The following is a 24,373-nucleotide window of genomic DNA, read 5'->3' on the forward strand; positions in this document are numbered from 1 at the left end:
GGGCGGGGGGGGGTTGTTCAAGTGATCTGCTCTTTGTAGTTGGATACAGTAATGGCTTTATCCTTATACCGGCCTTTGCCAAAACACAATCCAGACAAACTCAGTGAGACCAATGTCAAAGTGGGTTTATTTCCAAGTTAATAACATATTAAGTGTCTCTTTAAACAGCAGCGCTGACCTTTATATAAATCTCTACACAAATGGTCTGCACGCTGCAGTCCCAGTATCCCGTGCCGTGCCGTTTGGATCATCACTGCGGGTTACTGGAGGATTTCTTTATTAAGGGTGATCCCAATGGGAAGCAGCAAAAAGCAGGTTCAACACCCCTTGAGAGTAGAAGCAACATAAAACGTAAAGGTGCCTTTTAACAGGGAGGGAGAAGCTGTCCAGATTTCACCGCATGTGACGTGGGCACCCAGATACTCACAGCACACGCTGCCGTCTGTGGGCGCCTGGCCAAGAAACAGCTGCCACTGTCCAGAGCGCATCACATTAGTCCTGCTGACAGAGAACAGGACCGCTGGATTTCATCACCTGTTGGACTGTTTTCAAGGAGCCCCTGGCGGTGACTAGCTGGACTCGTCTGCACTAGGCTCATTCAGTCCTCGCTGACTTGTCAGATAGCGTTTCCCGCCTCCTGTTTCAGTCGCTTGCAGAGATGCTCACTGATGGCGGCCAGGGGATTGGCTTTGTACACGGGGTTTGCGATGACCTCGTGAAACCTGGCCACTTCCTCCTGTCTGAGAGAAGCAAGAGAACTCTGAATAGACCGTGCAGGTATTGCACTGACCAGCCAGAACAGGGCCGACCGGGCCGCGCCTGTCTCCGCACTGGCGTCAGGCCAACCGGGCCACACCAGCGCCAGGCCGACCGGGCCACACCAGCGCCAGGCCGACCGGGCCACACCAGCGCCAGGCCGACCAGGCCGTGCCCATCTCCACACAGGCGCCAGGCCAACTGGGCCGCGCCCATCTCCACGCCGGACCGACCGGGCAGAACGGGGCTGACTGGGCAGTAAGCCTTGTAAAGTGACTCCAGATACCACAGCAATGGGCATCCATAAGTGCTTGCAATGAGCACAATTGTAAGTGTAGCTCTATAGGGCTTTGGGGCCCAGCGATACTTTCCCTTCTCTATAGCAAGAACTGGGGAGTCTCCTGAAGATTTTGGAATCATTTAAAATGTTCCCCAAAAGCAAGAACTGGGACAGTTTCCTCTTCTAAAGCTACTGTCCGGAATATCAGCACAGCAAGAGCCTGCCAGCATGTGATCCGTGTGTAGCTGAGAACAGCTAACACTGTGAGCGCCCCACCAAGGACACAGCTTGGCCGGTCTGTGCAGATGGGCACTGAACGCTCACTGCAGCTGCAGGCTACTTGCAAGCCAGCTTCCAGTCTGGACAGTTACCGTGGTCAGCGCTAGCCCCACGCTCTGCCAGACCTGCCTGCTTCCCTCTGGTGAGAAATGGGCCCTGAACCAGACACACGGGGAGAGCAAGCACGTGGCACTTCTTTTTCCCCAGGGCCTGGCCACTCAACCCCACGGCAGCTGCTAGCGCCAGGGCACGACAGCCAGTGGGACTGGGAGGAGAACTGGCCAGTCTGCATTCAGGCTGCAGGGAAGGAATGCCGAAGGCTGCGGCCTAGGCCAGCAGTCCCTTAGCCCCCGAGGCAGAAGGGCGAGCTCTCCAGGACGAACTCTGGCTTGTGTGGTGCACAGGAGCAGACACGGGCTGATTCCATCAGGAGACACAAAAGGGGCCAGTCGCCGCCAGCCCCATTCTCCCTAGGTCCCTCACACTCCGTTCCGAGGGCTCCCTGGGGCATTGGCCTCATGCCGACCCTCTGCATGGGGTCACTCAGAGGAGCCCCCCGCCCCGGAGCTGTCCTTCACACCAGGGCAATGTGGGTGCCGATGCTGCCAAACCCAACTGCCCTGGGGACACGTCTGCGTGACACAAGGGGCCCATTCTCCCCAGTACACACCCCAGGGCAAACTGCGGCAGGCGAGGAACGCCCACCCCCCCCCAGAATGCAACGGCAGGTTTGGCTTAGATGTGTGATGCTGCGCTAGGAGACCTGGAAAACCACGCCCCAGATAAACCCGACTCCTAGCAGGGCAGCCGCGGGGTGCAGCTGCAGCGGGCGGGTGTGTGAGCGTCGCCCAAGGCAGCTGTTTCACGCATTCACTGTTAGCTGGGTACTTACAGGAGCCTGCGCTTCTGGGCCGGCTTCATTTGGTTGAAGTCGGTGGGTTCTGCCTTCGCTCTCACGTGGCTGCAGAGAGGAACAGACGGGAACAGGTTTGTAGAAGGAAAACATTTTGCCAAAAGCGCCTGGCACTGGCTGCTGTCTGCAGACAGGATACCGGGCTAGACGGACTGTTGGTCTGACCCAGTCTAGCTGTTTTACATGCCGGATGGCGAAGGGAGGCACAGGGATGAGCGATTCTGAAGCTGTCCCCAGTAGGGAGGCAAAGGCAAATCTCTGCCATGCATGTGTCCAGCCACAAGCCCACACGGTGTGGTTCTGGGGCTAGGCCCTGCGGCGAGACGGAGAGGGGAATTCCGTGTCACAGGATGGCAGGCGGAGGCCTCACACCATCGCCCCAGTTCTGTACTCTGCAGCAGGGTCTCTTCCTATTTGTAACTGAACTAGGGGTCAAACTGCAGCAACTCCCCCCCCCCCCAGGGGGCTCTGAAGTGACCTGTCCAGTTACCTGCCCCACCCACGCACGTCTCCCAGAGCCATTGTGCTGAGCTCCCGGCTGAATCTGTGGGCTCCCCAGTGAGGCAGGTGGGTCAGTGGCAAATGCGCTGGACAACCCCAAACAATGTGTGATGTTAGTGGAGAAGGACTGGCCGGCCCAGCTGCCTTGTGTAGCTATCCAGGGAGCACGTTCCCCCATCGCTGTGTCCGTTCCTGCACTGCCCCACTTTGGTTCAGAGCCAGCCCAGCTCCTTGGCGTTAAAGCAACAGGAGGCTCTCTCCACACATACAGCAGGGGCACAACCCCCACCACAGCTTCGGCTAGGAGAGCCGGCAGTCAGACGGGAAGGGGAAGCTCTGGAACAGGGAGTTCTGTCTCTGTTTAAAAGCTCTGCCGAGTTACTGCCGATGCCCAACTAAAGGGGTGGAAAGATGGCACAACGTGCTTCTGCCTGGCACCAGGCCATGAGAACCAAGAGGGAACGCACTTTTAGACTTGGTTTAAGTGAGTAGCGAGGACAACAGAGAGCTGGGCATAGGCCACGAACAAATTCAGGCTGGAAGTTCGAAGAAAGTTTCTAACCATCAGAGGGGTAAGGGTCTGGAGCAGCCTCCCACTAGGAGTTTTGGGGGCAAACAACGTACTTAGTTTTAAGAGAGCTGGATAATTTTTTGGTGCAATTGCCTGATAGGGCTGCTTGTGATGGTGGGGGCAGGGCTCTGCAGCCTGGTGCTCACTTCCGGGTCATATCTTATGTTCCTAACGCTCATGCTTCTGGGTTTCAGTCAGCCACTGACAGGGGTCAGGAAGAGCTCTTCCCCCCAGTGTATTCTGGAAGGTTTTTTTATCTCCTTCCTCTGAAGCATCAGGGATGGCCATGGCTGGAGATAGGACACTGGCCTGGACTGGCCAGGGCTTCGAATTGGCGCCAAGCATTCTGTGTCACAGGTGCTTGGCTTGCTGGTTCTTGCTCACATGCTCAGGGTCTAGCTTATCGCCATAGGTGGGTTGGGAAGGAATTTTCTCCCAGGTCAGATTGGCAGGGACCCTTCCAGGTTTCACCTTCCTCTGTAGCGTGTGGGTGTGGGTCACTTGCCAGGATTACCTGGGTGTATTGCAGGGCATTTCCCTGTCATCGGTGCACTCGGGGGGCCTCCGACTCTCTGCCTGAGGCACATCACAGTCAGGTCTCGAGGGTGCTGGGTGGTGCCGCTGGCCAGTGCCAGGCAGCTCGTCAGACCGGGTGACTGTGAGCCCCTTCTGCATGGCATGTTCCTGAGATGTGAGCAGAGAGGCCCAGCGAAGCCTGAGCACCGTCCAGGGTTTGTGCTCACAGTGTCCCACACACAAAGCTGGGACACATCTATGCGGCTCGTAGGCGACTTTAGGGGCCTGTGCAGAGAACTGCAGGTGGCAGCTCCCTGGTGCCATGTGGGAGAGAAGAAAGCTGGAAGCCAGCCCTGGTGACCAACTGAAGCGTGTGCAGAAGGGGGCGGCGTGCATGTCTGGTATTCATGGAGCATTGGGATGGCTCCTCATTCCCTGGAGAGAGTCTGGTGGAATAGCAGCCTCCTGCTGTCAGAGTTACAGGGAGCCTTCGGCAGGGAGCACTGCAGAGACAGAGTCAAGGGGGAACGAATCAAATCCCAATTAAAGTACCGGGCATGTACATCCAGTGGGTAACACTGGCTCCCTGACTGGGCAGAAGAGAAGGAATGGGCGGAGGACTGTACTAGGTGCCTGTATACAGATGCTGGGAGCACAAGGAACACACGAGATTTGCAGCTGGTTAACCAAGGGTCTGACCTCCTGGAGAGACTGTCTGGGTCCCGCCAACGTCGGGAGAGCCAAGGAAATCGCCCTGAGGGTGGCGCTATTTCAGAAGGCTCTGGAGAGCTGACTCGCCAGTCAAGAGAGAGGTTCATTAACAGGGAAGCTGGCTTCTGGGTGCTGCAGCTACCAACGGGAGGGGACTCGGAGGAGAGGCGCTGCAGTGGGTAAGGGGCTGGAAGGATTGGCTTACGAGAATAGATTAACCAACCACCTCTGCACAGCTTGGTGAGCTGACAGACTGAGACATGTCTGCGAGTCCTGGGACTGTTCCCCCAATGAGGGAATTCAATGGGCAAAGCGAGGAGTAATGGGGACCACAACAAACCAAAGCAAACGTCTGTTCTTAGGATCTGAACATTTCCCAAGGGGGTGGGCTATTAGCCAGCGGTGCAATCCGCAAGGAAGGAACTGTCACTCGAGTCACTAAGTGTGGCCTCCCCAACGCACCTGAGCACAGACTGCAGGGCAGAGACGAGACCAACTCCATCTCCAGTCCCAGGACTCCCACCACAAGAGGGGCCGTCAGTCCCAGCCCATGTTTGGTCATGAGCCGAGCTGAGCACTCTGCCAGCAACACGCTCTGTAGCCAGCTGCAAAGAGTGAGCAGGGCTATTCCACTCGGGGGCCAGCAGAGAGATACAGGCAGCTGCTGGCACAAAACAGCCAGAAAAAAATGGTTGGGGGGGGGGGGGACCTGCTCAAAGTTTTGAGCCCCCAACACAGCCAGAGGGGTGGGGGTTGCTCCTCCAAGACAGTCCCTTTAATACTGTCTGTACTAGCTTCCAGCAATAGCATCCCCCTGGCCTACACTGGGAAAGCCGTTTCCACTTCCCTCTTGGTCACGGTGACAGGTCTCCCAGCCCCATAGTAGCTTCCTGCGGCAGCAGTTCCTGGCCTCCTCTCCGTTTCTCTGCCTCGCTTTGCTACCTTCTTCCTGTCCTCCTCCCTTTGTTCTGCTTCTCCTCTGCCCCGTATTCCTGTGTGCTCCGAAACCTGGCTCGCGTACAGCAGACACCGCAAGGTTCTCCAATGACACCATCTTCCGCATCACGTGGGACGACCGACGCACCAACACCAGCGTTCTGTCCCCAGCCCAACCCTCCAGCGTGGAAACTATGATCTCTTGAATGCGGAGTGGGGGCTGTCCACACAGCACGGTTCCTAGGGAGGTGACAGCTGACCCCCAGCTTGCTGTTCAGAGCCACCGGCCAGATTGTGGGGTAACGCGACAGTCATTCGTCATGTTCCACGGACAGGCCTCCGAACTCGGGAGGGGAACAAACAGCAAACGCAGATAAACTCCTACAGGGGCAGTCAGCTTCACACACACGCACGCAGGGTGTATGCAACACTGCACTGCCACATCCACTATTGTTAAAGGAACCTCAAAAGCTACAGTCCCCAGAGGAGAGGACACGTCTCCATGCGCTCAGGGTATTTACGCTGTGTACGGGACAGCACCTTGTGAGCAGTAAATTCCTCCCTTTCCGTGGGTCTCTGACAGCAGCAGGGATAGAAAACATTTGTTTTTTAAAGTGTGATTGCAAAGCTACAAACACAGGCAGGGAGGGTTCAGACAGAGACTGGGCCTGCTCTAAACCTACTTCACACTCCGTTTCTGAAAGGATTAGCTTTGAAGTTGGCATCTCTCCAGGAAACAAATCCCATTTAAAGGAAAGTGTTCCTAGAAACACCAGCCTCTGAAAGCACAACACCTACTGGAGGCAGAATTGCTCCTCACAGCTTCTCTCTGGGCATTTCCCAGGAGAATCCAGCAGTTCCGCAGAATGCACAATTCTGCCAGAAATTGCAGCAGTTCTGTTTGCAGGCATACTATGCTTCTGACCCATGAGATAGAATCGCAGAAACACGGGGCTGGAAGGGTCTCGAGAAGTCAGCAAGTCCAGCCCCCTGGGCTGAGGCAGAACCAAGTCAACTTAGACCATTCCTGGCAGGTCTAACCTGTTCTTAAAACCCTCCAGTGACGGGGATTCCACAACCTCCCTGGGAAGCCTGGCCCAGCACTAAACTATCCCTGGAGTTAGAAAGCTTTTCCTGCTATCTATCCTAAATCCCCCTGGCTGCAGGTAAGCCCATTAGTTCTTGTCCCGCCTTCAGTGGACATGGATGAAACAATTGATCCCCATCCTCTTTATAACAGCCCTTAACGTATTTGAAGACTTACCAAGCCCCCCCTTAGTCATCTCCTCTCAAGGCTGAACATGCCCCATTTTTTAACCTCTTCTCATGGGTCAGGTTTTCTAAGCCTTTGATAATTTTTGTGGTTCTCTCCCAGACTCCAATCTGGCCATCTCTCTGTCCTCAGGCTGAGACCTCACCAGGGCGGAGTCCATGGGACAATGCAACTCTCCTGTTCGGACAACCCAGAACAATATCAGCCCTTTTCGCAATGGGTCTGCCAGCTGTAGTGCCCAGGAAGGGCTTGTTCCCCACTCCAGCAGCGCGGGGCTGAGATGCCGGTCGGCTTACGCAGCCTTGTTTCATTACACTTTGTTGCCTTCATTCATTATAAATGAGAATAAAAACCTCACTGTGATGCTCTCTTACCCAGCAGGAGATCAAATTCCTGGAGAAGCTAATCTTTTATTAATAACGCTGACAAATCACTGGAGTATTACCCTGCATTTATGCAATGCTTCGAATCCTATCAAAGCCTCTTCTGGTGATTTCAAACCACCACACGCGCACCGGCACAACATGGGGTGAGCCCGAGCTGGAGTGGGGGCTCTTCCCATGGATGGCGGGCAGAGCTGCTGTTCCTCCATGCCACTGACCCTGCCTGGGGAGCAGGCAAGTAAATTGTGGCTGGGCTGCCCAGAAGATCTACAGCATCAGCACATCGGCCAGCTGGCTGGCCTTGCCCCCCCACGCATCAGCTGCACTGGCTGGCCCGGAATTCCCCTGCCAGAGTGGGGCTGGTTTTCAAAGGCACAGCTACAAGTTAGTTGCCTAATTGCTCCCGGTGCCTCTGAAAACCTCCCCTTTCAGAGGGAGCAGCAGAGACGCGGTCTGTGTAGGTGGGGAGCAGCCCAATTCAGCATTCCCTTCCGACTAGCCCTGGACCATCACGAGAGCTTGTGCTCGTGGGGTCTCCAGCCTCGCTCCGTGTGCAGAGATTCGAGTGCTTCGCCAAGCCGTGTTTGTAAACCCCTGCCCATTATGGTAAATGCACATTCCTGGCTGCAGGCCCAGCAGAGCGTGTGCCAATGGGGATATGGTTACATAGAGCATGAACGCTTCTCTCCCCAATTTGGTACTCACAAGAACCCCCCGACACACAGAACATCAGGGAGGGAACAGACACTGGTCAAAGGTCACGGCTGGCCTGGGGAGACAGGCGCTGTGTTAGAGAGAAGTCCCAGGGACAGTTCCACACGTGCGGAGAGTAGGGTGGGAATTCAGAGAAAGCTCAGATGGTCAGAAGAACAGGAATGCGCACGACTGCTCCAAGAGAGGCTGGCTGCTGCCAAAGGAAGCCCCTTGTCTGTCTCTGCCCAGCTCGGCAGAGTCAGCTACAAGCGGCGCCCTTTCAGCCGGGAATTCATTGGGCACGTCTGTGACGGACCCACCCCAGCATGTTCCTGGGGACCTGGGCGGAAATCCCACGCTGCTGTTACGGCCAACAGAACACGCGCTTGCATTAAACAGTCGCCCGCACATGGCAGGAGCCGCGGCACGGCTGCCTGTCCTGCCTTCGGGGCTAGCTTCAGAAGCACTTAGTTGTTCAAAGTCTGCTCCCACTGCTGCAAACCCTGCTCGTCTCCCCATGCTGGGCCACATCAGCCTCCCTCCCCCCCCAGCAAGCGACACTCAGTCTCCACGGGGACGCACCACGTCACCCTGGACACCCAGGCGTGCTGCTGCCACGTGTTTCGTGCAGAGCAGAGAGCACGGACAGTCAGAGGGACTGAGCGAGGGGGGCGGCCCACTGTGTGCCGCTGGCGGTGCCATGACAACGGTACCCGCTGCAGGACGTAGCAAAATAAAACAGCCCACCAGATGGTACCTACGTCTTGGGCTGCTTCCTGGCCTTGCTGGTCGTGGTCAGTTCGGAGAGTTCAGGCAGGGCTTCCATCAACGGCTGCATGTCTCCCACCACCGGTGTCGCTTTCCGCTTTGCCTCAGCTTTTTGCTTCTGTCTGGCCAGCTTCACACCTTCTATTTCTGAGTCAGAAAGAGATTGTCAATTTCCAAGCACCCTAACCCCAGCGGAGGGAGGACAAATATGATTTAGATAATGGCCTATACCAGTGGTTCTCAAACTTTTGTACTGGTGACCCCTTTCACATAGCAAGCCTGAGTGCGCCCCACCCCCCATAAATATATAAACAAGTGTTTTTAATTTATAACACCATTATAAATCCTGGATGGAAAGCAGGGTTTGGGGTGGAGGCTGACAGCTCGCGACCCCCCCATGCAATAGCCTCATGACCCCCTGAGGGGTCCCGACCCCCAGTTTGAGAACCCCTGGCCTAGAGAGTACACTTAGAAAGTTTGCGGATGATACCAAGTAGGCACTTTGGAGGATAGGATTAAAATTCAGAATGATCTGGACAAACTGGAGAAATGGTCTGAAATAAATAGGATGGAATTCAATAAGAACAAATGCAAACTACTGCATTTAGGAAGGAACAATCAGTTGCACACATACCAAACAGGAAATGACGGCCTAGGAAGGAGTACTGCAGAAAGGGATCTGGGGGTCATAGTGGACCACAAGCTAAATATGAGTCAACAGTGTCACACTGTTGAGAGAGAGCAACAAAAATGATGAAAGGTCTAGAAAACATGACTATTAGGGAAGATTGAAAAAATTGGGTTTGTTTAGTCTGGAGAAGAGAAGACAGAGGGGACATGATAACAGTTTTCAAGCACATAAAAGGTTGTTATAAAGAAGAGAGTGATAAATTGTTCTCATCTACTGAGAACAAGACAAGAAGCAACGGGTTTAAATTGCAGCAAGGATTGTTTAGGTCTAGGTCACACATTAGGAAAAATTTCCTAACTGTCAGGATGGTTAAGCCCTGAAACAAAGTGCGTTGGGAGGTTGGCTAGTGAGAGAACTGTACTTCCCTCCCACGCACAGCGAGGGGGTGACCTGCTAAGAGTGGGGAAGAGGAGCACTGAAGACCTGAAATGAAACCAATGTGCTAGAATTACATGGACCCTCCAGTGAGATTGGAGAGAGGAAGGGGAGGATCCGGGTTTGGCCTCCCATCCTTGACAGATGTCACTGTAACCATGAACCTGACTGACTTTGGCTTTACTTACAAGGGGAAGGAAGGTTTTGTGGCAAGTGCACTGGGCCGGGACTCACAAGACCCAGGTTCAATTCTTGTTGGCCGAAATGCAGCATTTGCGTGCCAGGCGCCCTGCGTGAGTGCAGAGCCGGGGGCCCTCGGCGCAGGCAGTGCGCTCAAGAACACGGGGGCTGGGGATGAATTGAAAGCATCTGAGCTGCGCCATGGGACTGTTCCAGTGCTGTGCGACTCGGCCCCGTCGCTGCAGGGAGATGGGGGGCTCTCATCAGCTGTGCTCTCCTTCCTGCTCCCCAGTTGGCTGCAGCGCAGGGAGAGAGTCATGGGAGCTCCTCCCCTGCCCACGGCCCTGCAAGGCTGCGGGAGCCCAGGCTCTGCCTGAGCTGAGGGGAGCCCCTAGGAGGGGGTCCAGCTGGGGAGAGGAGGAAAAGAGTGGAGAACCAGGTGGCACTGGGACTCAAAGAACACAACCCAGGTGGGGCTCCAGCCACTTCCTGTCCCTGCAGCGTAGGGGCTGGCTAGGCACTCTCTGACCCCCGGAGTCTCCCCCGCAGCAGGGGACTCCCCAGGAGGGAGCTTCGTAGAAAGTTTCTGCTTCCTTTGCATTTTCTGAGTGATTCAAAGGCTGTGGAACCTGCCTACAGTATCGACTGTGGCCTTGACCTTCGAGATAGCGCATCTTGTGTCCAGGCCGAGAGTCAGCCAGGCAGCGCAGTTGCACTGCATGGCCCTGATACTTCTACGCCAGTAATCTTGTGGGCCAATCTTTTAATCATTTTCTCTTGTTCGCTGAAGCAGGGAGGGGCTTGGGTCTCTACCATCAACAGCTGGGTGAGCTGTGATTTCTGCAACGCACAGAGGGTTGTGAGAAATCTGGATTGTAAACACTGCTCCTTGCAGGCAGCTCTGCCAGGGGCCCTGGTTTCTGTTCTGCACCATTTCTTCTTTTGGTCTGGCTTTCTGGAGCTGGGCTACTTCACAGTGCTACCATGCATTACGTGCCTGAAAACACCCTGAATTCTTCTTCTATGAAATCTTCTTCAGTAACGGGCCCATGCGTGCTTCTCATGGCCAAAGCTTTGCATCAGTTTTTCCTTGAGTCTCTTTCTTATGATTTATTTCTGTTGGAATGGAATATGCGCGGAGAGTTTTGCATTACACTATTGGGCCGAGCTTCACTGCACTGGGTACTGGGACGGGATGCCAAAAAATGCAGGGAGAAAGGGCACCCAAGGAAAACAAGAGATAGTTAAAGAAAAATATTTCATCCCAAGATTACAAAAACAAACGAAAAAGAACCAGTAGCAAATTGCTCCCCACCACATGTAAGGGTTTTTTTAAAGAGGATAATCCTGGTGGCTTTGCAGGGAACAATGTAATAAACAGTGTCTGAGATGAATTAACGGCTCAAGTGAAGCCCAGATATTTACTCCATTTACTGCCCGTAGCCTATACCACACTGCAGGAAAATGACTGATGATGCAGTGCTGTTTGTTTTCGTGGATTTCCCCAGGGGCTGTGAGTAAAGACGGATTGACTGATCAAGGGCTAGTCTCAAGCCTCGGAGTGAAAGAAGTGATGGACACACATCAGGTAAAGCTCCTCAGAGTAGCTGGTGAAGCAGCGACATCTGGGGGCTGTTCAGGTTGGTTTATTTAAACTAAAAAGCACCAGGAGTACTTGTGGCACCTTAGAGGCTAACAAATGTATTTAAGCATAAGATTTCGTGGGCTAAAAGCCACTTCTCTTCGACAGGAGTTCAGGGAAGCACTGACACGTTTTCAGCTCCCCTGTAAGCCAATGGGATGTAAGGGTACACTCCAAGTTAAACAAGTGCTTACCTGCTTTCCTGAATCCAGGCCTCTATTAGTGCCGGGGCTAAAAGAACGAGTGTTCCCGAGCTCCAGGAACCCGGCTATGCAATCAAGAGAGGACACTGTGGCTTCATGCAGCAAAGCAAGTTACCCAAGCAAAGAGTAAATCCCAGGCAGTGGGATGGACACGAGAAATTGCCGACTCTGGGACACAGAAATGAGAGAAGCAGCCAGGGAGGGGCTGAAAAGTTCCTGTGAAACTCTGGAGGACGCCTCGCAACGTGCTTGAGGCAAGAGATTATCACGTCCAAGCAGGACCTTCGCATCACTACTTCTAAGAGCCCGGCAATGCGATAGCTCCCCAAATCCTGGGCCAAGGGGGTCCTGGCCTTTGCTTGGCTCGGTTACTCCTGGGGGCGAATCCTTCAGGCACACCGCACACTTGGCTTAACTCACAAACCCCGTGTGAACCTGCCATTGTGTAAAGAGTTTGGGGAATTAAGAGCAAAGCTTTAGATTCTGAAGCAACAGCAGCAGGGTTTAGTCCTCAGTAGTTGTCATAATAAACAACATGGAACCGGGACTGGCCCATCAATTGTGTGTGTGTGTGTGTGTGTGGGGGAAATAGGGGAAGGGAGGAGCTGTGCATGCACCTGACCCAAGAGTGACTCCTTGGTTATTCATAGGAATTCCCCTTCCCTTGAAACCCCCCCCCCCCCCCCCCCAAAAAAAAAAAACAGGGGTCCTGGGACCAGGGGCTGCATGTAAAGTCCCCTCTGCCAGTAACCCAAACAGCCAGCCAGCAGACACACCCCACGGGGAGTTCCAGGGGGTGCAGGGAAAGCAAGACAAACACCTCGCTGCTTATCTGGAAAGAATGGACACTGCCAAAATCCCATCCAGCTAAATAACAAAGAGCTTAAACGTGGAAAAACCCGACAGAGATGTCACGGACAGAGCAAGCCCTTGCCCCTGCTGAGCCAGGAACGGCGCCAGCTGATGCCCATGGGGCTGAGGTCACCAATTCACAGGCATTTCCTGGTCCCTTCTGCTGGTATGAGGTCACACTGCCCAGCGTCTGGACGACTCGGTCATGTAGGAGAATGGTACAGATCTCTCCCAGCGGGGGCTAAGGTGAAGCCTGTTAGAGCAGGGGTAGGCAAACTTTTGGGCCTGAGGGCCACATCTGGGTATGGAAATTGTATGAATGCTCACGAAATTGGGGTTGGGATGCAGGAGGGGGTGCAGGCTCTGGGGTGGGGCCAGAAAGGAGTTCAGGGAGGTGGAGGGGGCTCCGGGCTGAGGCAGGGGGTTGGGGTGCAGGGGTGAGGGCTCCGGCTGGAGATGCGGGCTCTAGGGATGAAGGGTTTGGGGTGCAGGAGGGTGCTCTGGGCTGGAATCAAGAGGTTCAAAGGGTGGGAGGGGGATCAGGGCTGGGGCATGGGAGGGGCTCAGGGGTGCAGGCTCCAGGCGGCGCTTACCTCAAGCAGTTCCCAGCAGCAGCAGCAGCAGCAGCAGCATGTGCCCCCTCCAGCTCCTACGCAGAGGTGTGGCCAGGCACTTCTGCACACTGCCCCGCCTGCAGGCGCCGCCCCTGCAGCTCCCATTGGCCGCAGCCAATGGGCGCTGCAGGGGCGGCGCTTGGGGCAGGGGCAGCGCACAGAGCCTCCTGGCTGCCCCTAAACATAGGAGGGGGAGGGGGAACATGCTGCATCTAGGAGCTGCGCGGTGTGGTCCCTGACCCCACTCCCTGGCTGGAGCACAGGAGGCCCCAGACTCTGCTCCCCAGCGGGAGCTCGAGGGCCGGATGAAATCGGCTGGTGGGCCGGATGTGGCCCACGTCTGTAGTTTGCCCACCCCTGTGTTAGAGTGCGCAGCCAAGTGCCAAGGAGAGCAGTGTTCCTAATAGAACCCTGCAGCCTGGCATTTAAAGTGCTCTGGCCTTACAGGCCAAACTCAGCACAAAGTAGAGCTGCCAACAAGGGAGCTCACGCCTCTGAGCTTCTGGGAGAGACCAGCAGCAAACCTAACTCCTCCCAGGGCTGGGAAAAACACACAGGTTGTGTCTTCCCATATTTTCCACATGCGCCATGCAGGACTCTCAGAGACAGCATTGCCCAGCACTCACTGCTCTCTGGGACAGGCAGAGAATCGCTGGGAATTATCTCCAGCCAGCCGTGTCCCCAACGTGGGAGAGAGGAGGGGGCTTCCCACCCACCCAGCTGACGGAACGCCAGTCTCAGGCCCTCAGAGCGGACCCAGCAGTCAGGGTTTTCCCCAAGCCACACAGCGCCTCCCTGAGTCCACTTCCTCTCCCTCAGCGACTGCACCTGCCTGGCCCCCAGGGGTCATTCTTGGGCTCACGAGGTTTCACTTTCTAAGCCTCAAAGGGCCAGTACACTGTGCTACATGTGGCACGTACGTTGCTTAGGAAGCAGTCCAATGCAGGGCTTCTACTGGCCCTCTGACGAGACAACCACCCTGACAGCGGGATCTTATCGAGGGAATACTTACTCTGCAGCCACCTGTCTTTTCGCAGCTTCATTTTTTCTCTTTTTGACAGAAGTGTTTTTTCTTCTACACCTGAAAAATAAGAACACACGGCAGTCTGAGTGGTGCTTCCCTACGCGGCGTTTCCAGCTCGCCCCCCAGGAGAGGAAAGGTCTACGACTGCCAGAGGAGGTACTTCCAATGGAGGTACTCCAACGGAACAGGCCAGACAATCCGCAATGAGAGTTCTGCTCAACCTTTGCCACTTGTGTAACTAAGGAAGCTGGAGAGGCTGGGTACTGGTGGGTGGCAATACAGCATCTTGTGAAACCATCATTCCCAAATTCATGACAATTGGTTCAAACGGACCTATCAATGAGGGTCACATTTTCAAAAAAGCCCCGGGCCATATTTTCTAGTGCTGAGCGCCCACAATCTGGGCCCGTGTTTCAGAAGATCTCAGGAGCGCGGCACTCTGGGAGCAATGACAATCTGGCCCTTCTTCGGGGGCCCACAAGGGAAGAGAACTCTGGTGAAAACCTTGACGCCATTGTGGGTGTGGAGCACTTCACCTTCCGCCGGCTGGTATCAATGAGTGCAGAGGTGTCTAGTAGGATCGCCACCAGGGGCCAGGTTAGGCCTGGTTTTACTTCACCCTTGCACTGATGGTCTAGAAAAGCATGTGAACAGCGTGTTACTATATTGGGAGGGGTCAAAGAGACCAAGAAGGACAGAGCAATGATTCAAAGGGAGCTTGGGAGAAACTAGAAAATTACTTTCAAAACTGGAAATATACAAACTGATGGGCCTGAGAAAAACAATGCCAGGGACACACAGTCAAAGGGGCAGAGAAACTGACAAGCGGCAGCGCTGAGACCTTCAGGGATGTGAACAGCAAACCACAAATGAGCTTCTAATAAGATGTAGCAGCCAGAGAAGCCCATGGGATTTGGGACTGCACAGACAGAGGCATCCTGAGACTACACCTAGTTAGTGTTGCCTTCAAACCCCAGGAAGAACTCAACAAGTTATTCAGAGAAGAGCTGCAAACATGATGAACTCGGACTTGCTCGTAAGGAAACGCTGCAGACTCAGACTTAGCTTGGCTCCACGGGGAAGCACCACAACTAGGTGTAAGCACTTGAAGAGCTCAAACAAGAAGGGAGGAGAGGAAAGGTCTAGGACTGCCAGAGGAATGGGAAACATTCAGAGGGGAAACTGAGCTTGGTAAGCAAGAAGACTTCCTTAAAGCAAAGTCTGCTCTGCTGTGCCATTAAAGTCTCCAAGGGAAGGGGTGGAAGCCCTGTTTCCTGAGACATCCAACACTAGACTGGACAAAGCGCTCAGTAGTGTACTACAGGGAACAAACGTGAGCTAGGGAGGGGGGCAGCACATTACAAACACACAGGTTTATCCACTGCTCAGAGCTATGACACACATTAGGTAGCGAGGCAAGAAACGACTTTGCAAGACACTGCGAGATGACTTGAGAGGGACAGAAGTGCAATCATCCCCTAGAAACACACTCCCTGCTCGTCCTGGCCTGACACTACCAAATGGAGCTATCGATACATTTAGACTGAGAAGGCAGCATGGCCCGCTGGCTGTGCCACTGGAGTGGGAGTCCGGAGACCTCATTCGATTCCCATCTCTATCACTGACCTGCTGTGTGACCTTGGACAAGTCTCTTACCTCTGAGTGCCTGTTTCCCTCCCCCCAGCCTTGTCGGTCTTCTCCAGTTACACCGCGAGTTCTTTGGGAAATGGGCTACCCCTTACTCTGAGTCTAGGACAATGGGGTCTTGGTGGTGGCAGCTACGCGCTAATTAATAACAATAATCTGTGTGCCTAAAAGCGAGGCCGACAGCCAGTCATCCAGCTGAAAATGAATGTCTGTAGGGTTACCATTCGTCCGGATTTACCCGGACATGTCCTCCTTTTTGTGCTAAAAATAGCATCCGGGGGGAATTTATAAATCATTCAAATGTCCGGGATTCCCCCCTCCCCTGGCAGAGCAGAGCGAGCGGCTGGGAGGGCTGCAGGAAAGTCCCGGGCCGGACTCCAGAGCAGCTGTAGAGGAGCCGGATCCGCCCTGCATTCTGAGCTGGCAGCTCTCCCCTGCAGCCCGGCTCCGGCAGCGCTGTGCAGGGCCAGGGACCGGGTTTTGTTGTGCTGGGGAGCGCAGCCACATGTCCGGCTCGCACAGAGCCCAACACCCTGTTCTGAGCAGCAGGGTAAGGGGGCCAGGGGGCAGGAGAAGGGGCAGGGAGGTTCTGGAGGGGGCAGTCAAGAAACGGGGGGGGGGGGGTCGGGAGTTCGGGGGGGGCTTTTGGGGGGGGGAGTGGAGAAAGTTTTGGGCAGTCAGGGTACAGGTAGGGGGTAGGGTCCTGGGGGGCAGTTGGGGGGGGTCTTAGGAGGGGGCAGTTAGGGGACAAGGAACAGGGAGTCTTAGGTAGGGGGTGGGGTTCTGGAGGGCAGTTAGGAGCAGGGGTCCCAGGAGGGGGCAGTCAGGGGACAAGGAGCGGGGAGGTGGGGGGCTGGGAGTTCTGGGGGGGAGCTGTCAGGGGACAGGGGTGGGGAGAGGGATCGGAGCAGTCAGGGGACAGGGAGCAGAGGGGTTTAGATGGGTTGGGAGTTCTGGGGGGGGCTGTCAGGGGGTGGGGAGTGGTTGGATGGGGCGTGGGAGTCCCAGGGGTCTGTCTGGGGGTGGGGGTGTGGCTAAGGGTTGGGGCAGTCAGGGGACAAGAGGCAGGGAGGCTTAGATAGGGGGTGGAGTCCTGGGGGGCAGTTAGGGGCAGGGGTCCCAGGAGGGGGCAGTCAGGGGACAAGGAATGGGGGGAGGGTTGGGGGTTCTGGGGGGGCGGGAAGTGGGAGGGGCAGAGGCGGGGCTAGGGCGGGGCTCCTCCCGTCCTCTTTTTTGCTTGCTGAAATATGGTAACCCTAATGTCTGCATTCTGAAGTCTAGTACCGCAGAAAACAAACCCACCTCAAGTGCTGTCTATTACAGGGACTGGAGAATTTTACCTTATAGCAAGAGAGGAAAACCTGACTACAATCAGCTTCCTACAAAAGCAGCTATGGTGCATGTCCATCCCAGGCTGGACCATAGCCCTAGGAATGTTGACAGAGGAAGAACTTTGCGTGCTGATGAGTTATTTGCTTTGTAAGTGTTTGCTGCCTCTCCCATGTAGAGGAACTATTCTTAAACATGGAAAAAATATATAACAGGTGATTTACAACCTCCCTCTTTTCCCACAGATGGATCAACCCAATAGGATTTCACAGAAATGTCGTAGGGTTCTGTCAACAATTCTCTAAAAGCCTATACAATTCAACAGAAGACAATGTTTCTGCAGTTTTGTTTAAACCATCCTGCAGAATTTTAAGGCAGGGATATAATTTTAAATGAAATTTTATAGTGTTAAAAAAAAAATATCTATAGAATGTAATGATACCTTTTTCTATCAAGACTTTCCGACAGGGGCTAGACTTTAAAAATAAACCCAGCTTCTATAGAAAGAGGAAATAAATATTTTGGTATTTCAGACTTTGACAACTTAAATCAGGCTTCAATTAGATCAGGTTTTTGTTTTCAAATTGCATTTTCCTGTGGCTAAAACACAAACCAAAACCCCACATTACATTCACTGCAGTTACCGAAGGCTGAGAAATAAAGCCCTCTCTGGACACTGCAGTGTGTTCACTATGGTTAGGATTATAGGGTGTATTTGTCATGGCTGAAGAAGTTAACATCAATGTCTTTGTCTCTTGACTAAAACATCCGATAAAGCTGTGACATTCCCCTGGGTACAATCTGGACTGCTGAACAGCTGTGTCCCCTCGATTCTCCAACCTGGAGGGCCTTTTACGCTGCTACGCTGTGAGAACCACTACTCCTGGCCTGCTCCCACACAGCCTCGAGCACGTAAATCACTCCCAGCTGAGTTATCTACGAGTGCTCTAGCCAGCCACTCCTTACATTGCAAAGTGACACCAGCAAATTCCCAGTCCCAGACTGGTCTCCAGAAATGCATGTATTGTGCTGCCCAGCTCTTTCCTTCTGAACAACACAAGCTCATAGAAAGTCCGTCATTTCATTAATAGAAAATAATATGCACAAACCCTGTTATCTCAAATGAAGTTTCCCAAACGCTTCAGTACAACCACATACTGATTTAGATAAAACAATAAAACAAGTTTAACAACAGCAAGTTAGATTTTAAGTGATTACAAGTAATGAGGCATAAAAGTCAGAATTGGTTACAAAGAAATAAAAGGTAAAATGAAAACTAATACCGAACTTTACTAGTTAAGTGAAATCAAAGCAAAAAGATTTCTCTCGCCACATGCTTACAGCCGTCCTTTGTCTTTCAATTGCTGTTGATGCCATGAACAGAAATGAGGGGAGAGAGGCAATCTGAGGAGTTTGCTCCCCTTTCTTACAGCATTTCTCTTCTTTGAGAGCCAGCTCCAGCGACAACAAGCCTGTGGGATGGGAACTTCCAGCTGTTTCTTTGCCAACATGTAAATTTCTCACTCACACCCTTTTTCCTGACAGAGAATGGCCACTTACCCAGGTGATAGTCCATTTGATTATTCTGACACCTGGCCGAGGTGCTGGCTAGCCTTTTGTCTCTGAGGAACTGGTTTAAAACTGATTCCCTAGACTTGGAACATGTCTTCTACAGTAGAATTTCATAACTTTACATACAATGTTGCTGCACATATTTTACCAGGACAATAATGTTCAGCAGATAATGAGTTTTCAAATGATACCTCACATAGCATACTTTGTACAAAATTTATCACAGTCTTGTAAAAAGGATGAACATAAAGGTACAGACAGTCACAAAAGCACACTGTGTTCACTGCTGGGTACACATTTAGCCCTTGAACCTGTACACACTAAAGTTCAGCATGTGACCAAAGCACGTGACTAGCCCCATTGGCTTTTGTGGGTCTGCCTATGGGCATAAAGCCAAGCACATGGCTATGCCTACAGGATTGAGGCCTTGATCTGTTGTTTCACCTACTTATACTCCCACTGACTGATTTCCAGACACTGCTTCCTTGCACTAAAAACTTGTGACTGCAGGACCAGGAAAGCAAGAATGAATCACTAGAACAGGATGGAATGTGAATAATAAAACGTATCCCAACGATTGCTGAACAACTGCCCAGACTTGACAAACACGCACTTAACATTCATTGCTGGCTAATACTGACCGAACGGTTCTGTATTTCAGTGGTGGTTTTTTCCTGTCTGAAAACATGTTCATTACTTCACTGGAAAACAGCGCCTGGTATGATTCGTTAATGAGAAAGACCACATCCAGCTGGCTAGTTCTAGTAATAACAGTAATTCAGATATTTATTTATTTTTGCCAAACTGAAGCAGAATATTTAAGGAAACGCAAAAGCTGCCTGCTTGGACGAATTATAGGGCTCCCTGCACGAAGTCCCAACAGGAAATTACTCACAGACTGGGGAGAAAATAATCCAACGGGCAGAGAGCAAAGTCTCTCTAAAGCGTTGAGGCTTTTTATCCTGAAATGTAAGGATGGACCTTTGAGCCCACATGGAGCCAGTAATGTCCACGGGAGAAATCGTCTGTTTATGCTGAACTGAAGGCAGGCCCGGGACCTGGGAAGCCATCCTCTGAGCCATGCATGCACTGGCCTGGGCGGGGCTCCCCCTGTCAGTGTTAATACCCCCTGAATATACATTGTATTCAATGAGCGATCAGGTGTTAAAGTCGCACAGATACAGACGCAAGCCAGGAATTGCCAGTGTTAAAGGCTGTATGGGCAAACAATTAAAATATAATAAAACACAACATTTTTCTGTCACTTTATCTGGACACGTGTAGTGTCTTCTACTCCTGCGTGCTGCCCTGTGCAGGCCACAGTTCATGAGAGTCATTTACGCCCGGGACAGGCAGTGAATGAGGCAGGGCTCTCGTCAGCTGGGGCTGTCCTCGTCTGCTGGATGCCAAGGCATTTTTGGGGGGGTGGAGAGAAGGGGGAACATTTCTCTAGGTTTACTTCGCTGAAACATCTGCAATCTCTCTCCTATGCACTGTCCCCACCTCAGCACCTGTGCAGTGAATGGTGAATGTTCAGCATGACCACGAGGACACAGAACAAGCAGGCGAGACAGCCTGGCATTCACCCCGACCCTGGCATGCTGGAGCTCTGATCTCTATGTGGTGTGAGAAGAGGGACTGGGACAGGTTCCACAGAGTCGAACCCTTGGCAGCTCTGACTTCAGGAGATCACATCTGGAGACACAATTCACAAGAAGAGGGGAGAGCGCAGGGACGTGCCAGAAGCCCTCAATCCTGCTGTGCCAGCAGAAATCATCTGTCAGAACTGGCATCATCTTGTTGCATCGCCACGTGGACCTCCAATGCACCCGTCACTGTCTTGAGACTGACCCTGTGAGCAACAGCCCGCTGCCCACACTGCCATGTCCCCTTCAGATCCTCTCCCTGCCAGGAGACTGCCAACAGAGACAGATGGTCTCCTGCGTTCCTGGGGGATTACAGAAGATCTTGAGAATTCAAGAAAGTCCAAGGATGAGTAGCTGACTGTCTTACCAGGGCAGAATAAACCCCTGACACAAGCTGCTGGGTTGGGCCGTCTGCCTGGCCCTTCGCAGGATTGCTTGTTCTTGCTCTGTGTGGCTATTTCATTGCTGTCACGCGTTGTTCGTCAGATACAGGTTTGCTCTTCCTGCCCATTTCAGAGAGGGGGATGTGGAGTCAGCTGTGCACATGCAGAGTGAACACTTGGGGGGACAGCGCAGGGAGGTACGAGTCTGTGTACGCAGCAAAGGCATTCGGCCCAACCCTGCTGTGCCATCTCTACAGCACCACGCTGGGCAGAGGGGGGCAGCTCCCCACAACTCCTCACCGTCCCACCCTGGGCAGGGCTGTTACCCTAACGCGCTCACGTGCCTGCTCCCCAAAATGGCTTCTTTGAGCGTGGATGCTGCGGTGCCCGGGATAAAAGCAGGCAGGGTGAGGGGACAGCACGAAGGGGGTGTGTCGCTATCTGCTCATGGGGAGCATGCTCAGAAGCACAGACTTGCACCTTTGTATCCTGCCAAACCAAGCTTGGCCCTCTTGCGAAATACTGGCTATCTATTCCCCTCTGTATTCCCACCATGCCCACCCAGCACACATGGGTGTGCCAAGTCACAGAAAGTCTTCAGGGCCAGTTCTCCCCGGGGAGTTGAGGGTGCACGTATGTTAGTGAGCAGCTCAAATCCAGGACAGAAGAGTTGGGCTTTAGATAAGCTTCTAGGAGTCTGGAAGATTCTCCAGACCGACAGGGGTACCCTATCAGCCCCCAGGAACCTCCTTCCCACTACACCCCACCCATACAATATTCCCCAGCAGTGGTCGGCTACTTGCTGAAGACCAGTAAGGAGCAAAGCGCTGCTTGGCCTGCTACTTTCTTGTAGGGTTTGGTGGTGGGAGGAGGGGAGAGTCACCCTGTTCCCCCCCACACACTCCATAACCTTCTGGAGCAGAGCTGCCCCCTCTCTTCTGGACTCCACACACATAGGGGCCATATGAAGGGTCTCATATCTCTCTTCTCCAAGGTCTTTCCCCCACCCTACAGGTGCTCATTTCTTTGTCTCCTCCCTCCTCAATTCTGGGGCACCCTCCCAGTCTCTCCCCATTCCTGAAATCGGGGGGTGCTGGGTCCCTCCATCTTCATTCAAATCAGATGTTGCTGAAAAGATCTGCTCAGACTTCAAGAATAAAATCTCTCTCCTTCAGGCAAAGCTAAGCCTCGGAACGTCAGCCCAAGGCCCAAGCCCCAATACCATGAACGAGAAGCAGGCGAAAACAGCGGATGGAATAACAATATGTCACACCATCTAAGTAGTGAGTGCTACTAGACCCTGCCTCTCGGGACACCTCAGCGATGTTGGAGTCTCACTCCAGGATGCACGGCTGCAGGAGAGGCCTGTGATACAGGAGGGCCAGGGAGCAGTGGGAGAGTGGTAGAAGGGAAGTATATAAGCCCCTAGGCTAATTAAGGCGTGGGTCCCTGTAGACTAGGGAGGGTTGCTACAGGTTAATTGGAGCACCTGTAGTCAATTAAGGCCCTGTTAGCAACCTAATAAAACCCCCTGCTTCAGGCAGTCAGGGGAGAAGGAGGAAGGACTGGAGCTTGGAGGTGTGCTGTGAGACTTGGAAGATCAGAAAACCGGAGTAAGGGAGACTCTGCCCCAGCAGGGGAGGGAGACTCCGTCCCCCAGTGTTTAAGGACTGAAGGTACCCCACCCAAGGGGGAAGAGAGTAAGAACCCACAGGGGTTGAGAGGAGCTGGGACTCAGAGTGAGGAGCAAACCCAGACCCCTCCCCCGCTTCCCTCCTTTACCACTTTCCCAGGCCACTAGTAGGGCCCTCGGTGCCCCAAGAGCAGGGGCAAGGGGTGGCTCTTAGACCCCCGCCAAAAAAAGCGCAGGATCCACCATACTACAGCAGCCATCTTGCCACAGGCCCGAGAACTACATGAGCCCACAGAGTGACCCATAGTTGGCTTGTTCTTCAGTGCACAAGCAAGGCTTCAGCGACTGCTGTGGCCAGAATCTGCTGCTGCAGCCATGACGCTCACCTCCATATTCAAGCCAACAGCCCCCCCAGTGTGCTCCACGCTCTGCGAGTTACACAACTTGCTTCTGGCCAGCTGCCATCACAGCCCTAGTGTCGCAGTCTGCAGGCGCTCCTGGGCTACAGCACAGCACAATGGCTCACACGCCTCTTCCTCCAACACCACGGCATCCGCAGGAAAAAGCAGCCGATGCTTTTCCAACATGCACAAAGCCACTGGCAGCTCAGAAATGTTTCAGACAATAAATTCCTCCGCCTGTTTAATTACAGCCCGTGTTCTCTCAGCATCGCTTTTATTTTCTGTCGGCTCACAGGCACCTCCGAGAGACCAAGACAAACTCCTGCTCCATTGTACTTCTGTTATTAAGTGAAATCCAGAGGGTTTGGGTTTCTTTTTTCCTTCTAGAAACAGTCCAGTGAAATTAGCCCTTAAAACCTTGGTCAGAGAACAAAGTTAGCACACACCTACTTACATTAATTGTGTGCTAGTTACATTCTATAACCTTGACATTTACTCCTCTTAGTGGGGAGGGGTTTTTTTGTGGATCTATGCAGTGGGGAACATTTTAACTGTGAACACACAAAAGGCTTGGTGCCTCCTGCATCAAAATGCCTGCTTCCTACTCTCTGCATCTCTCCAGATGCTGCTTTCATGACAGATGAGAAAAGCCTCATTTTCCATTCCAGTCCCATATTTCCGAGTGGTTGTAGGTGAAGGAACATTGTCACGCTCTGTAGACTAAGAGCTATTTTACCTTGCAGTTGCGGTTATCTCTGTACTCCCCACCCCAAGCACTCAAATCGCATGAGTCAGCCCCCAAACGATCATGAGATTGGTTTAAAAACTATTAATACCTCTTGGGTTCTCGGTTTGTTTTTGAACCTTCCGGGTCCATTCAGCTCATGTTTTCAAACTTTCCCCCCAGACATGAGGGCTAGAAATTTACTTAAGAAAAGGAAAGAAAACAGATTATCACCAAATCCCATGACTCCAGGAACTGGGACAGTAACAGAGCAAATACCAGGCAGCTCATGATAAAAACGGTTATTGTTGGCACCGTTGCAATGTAATGAGGACAATTTAACTAAACTGGAGAGCTCCAAATACTATGCAAAGCCAACAAGCAGAGCAGAGCCCCCATTTTTGTGTTAGTTCTGCAGGAGCAGTGATTTAACAAATGATCTTCCCAGAACTCTGCTGAGAATATGTCATCCACACTGCTGTTGCACAAACACAATGTTTTGGCACAATGGGGTACCATATAAATGGAAGTTGAACAATAACAGATGTGTTAATTTCAGCGCCAGTCATACAACAGCAACACAAACCTTCTGGAAAAAGCTATTCTTCCCTCCAAATGCTGTACACACGCACCATGTTTAAGAGGGTGTTGAGCAATAGAGGGTAATTTTTTTTCATTATAAAGCATTGTTTTAATCTTGTTTGGTGTCCCTTTAATTGAAATGTTTCTGCATGGGAAAGAGGGGCGGGGAAAGGCATCCACGCCACAACCTCCTGCATGCCCCAGGAATGGCTACAAATGCAGCAACATTAACAAACATTCTCTTCTCTTCCTAGAAAAATAATTAGCAATAAAGTTACAAATAAGCTAGCTGGAA

At 52.8% G+C, this 24,373-nt stretch overlaps 1 protein-coding gene across 2 annotated transcripts in view; it reads right to left on the reverse strand.

The window, feature by feature from the left end:
• Positions 1–107: 107 nt before the first annotated feature.
• Positions 108–24,373, reverse strand: part of SLX9 (SLX9 ribosome biogenesis factor) — a 106,540-nt gene continuing 82,274 nt past the window's right edge. The window contains exons 3-6 of one of the 2 annotated variants that reach the window (XM_054043546.1): positions 14,150–14,218; positions 8,574–8,727; positions 2,208–2,276; positions 108–736 (exon numbers count right to left, since the gene is read on the reverse strand). In XM_054043546.1, the coding sequence (XP_053899521.1) occupies positions 643–736; positions 2,208–2,276; positions 8,574–8,727; positions 14,150–14,218 (386 nt within the window). In that variant the 3' untranslated portion in view covers positions 108–642. Of the gene's footprint in view, positions 741–2,207; positions 2,277–8,573; positions 8,728–14,149; positions 14,219–24,373 lie in introns of both variants that reach the window. The other variant, XM_054043545.1, reaches the window with a different exon arrangement.

Source organism: Malaclemys terrapin, chromosome 11 (assembly GCF_027887155.1).
Source record: "Malaclemys terrapin pileata isolate rMalTer1 chromosome 11, rMalTer1.hap1, whole genome shotgun sequence".
NCBI classification, from domain to species: domain Eukaryota; kingdom Metazoa; phylum Chordata; order Testudines; family Emydidae; genus Malaclemys; species Malaclemys terrapin.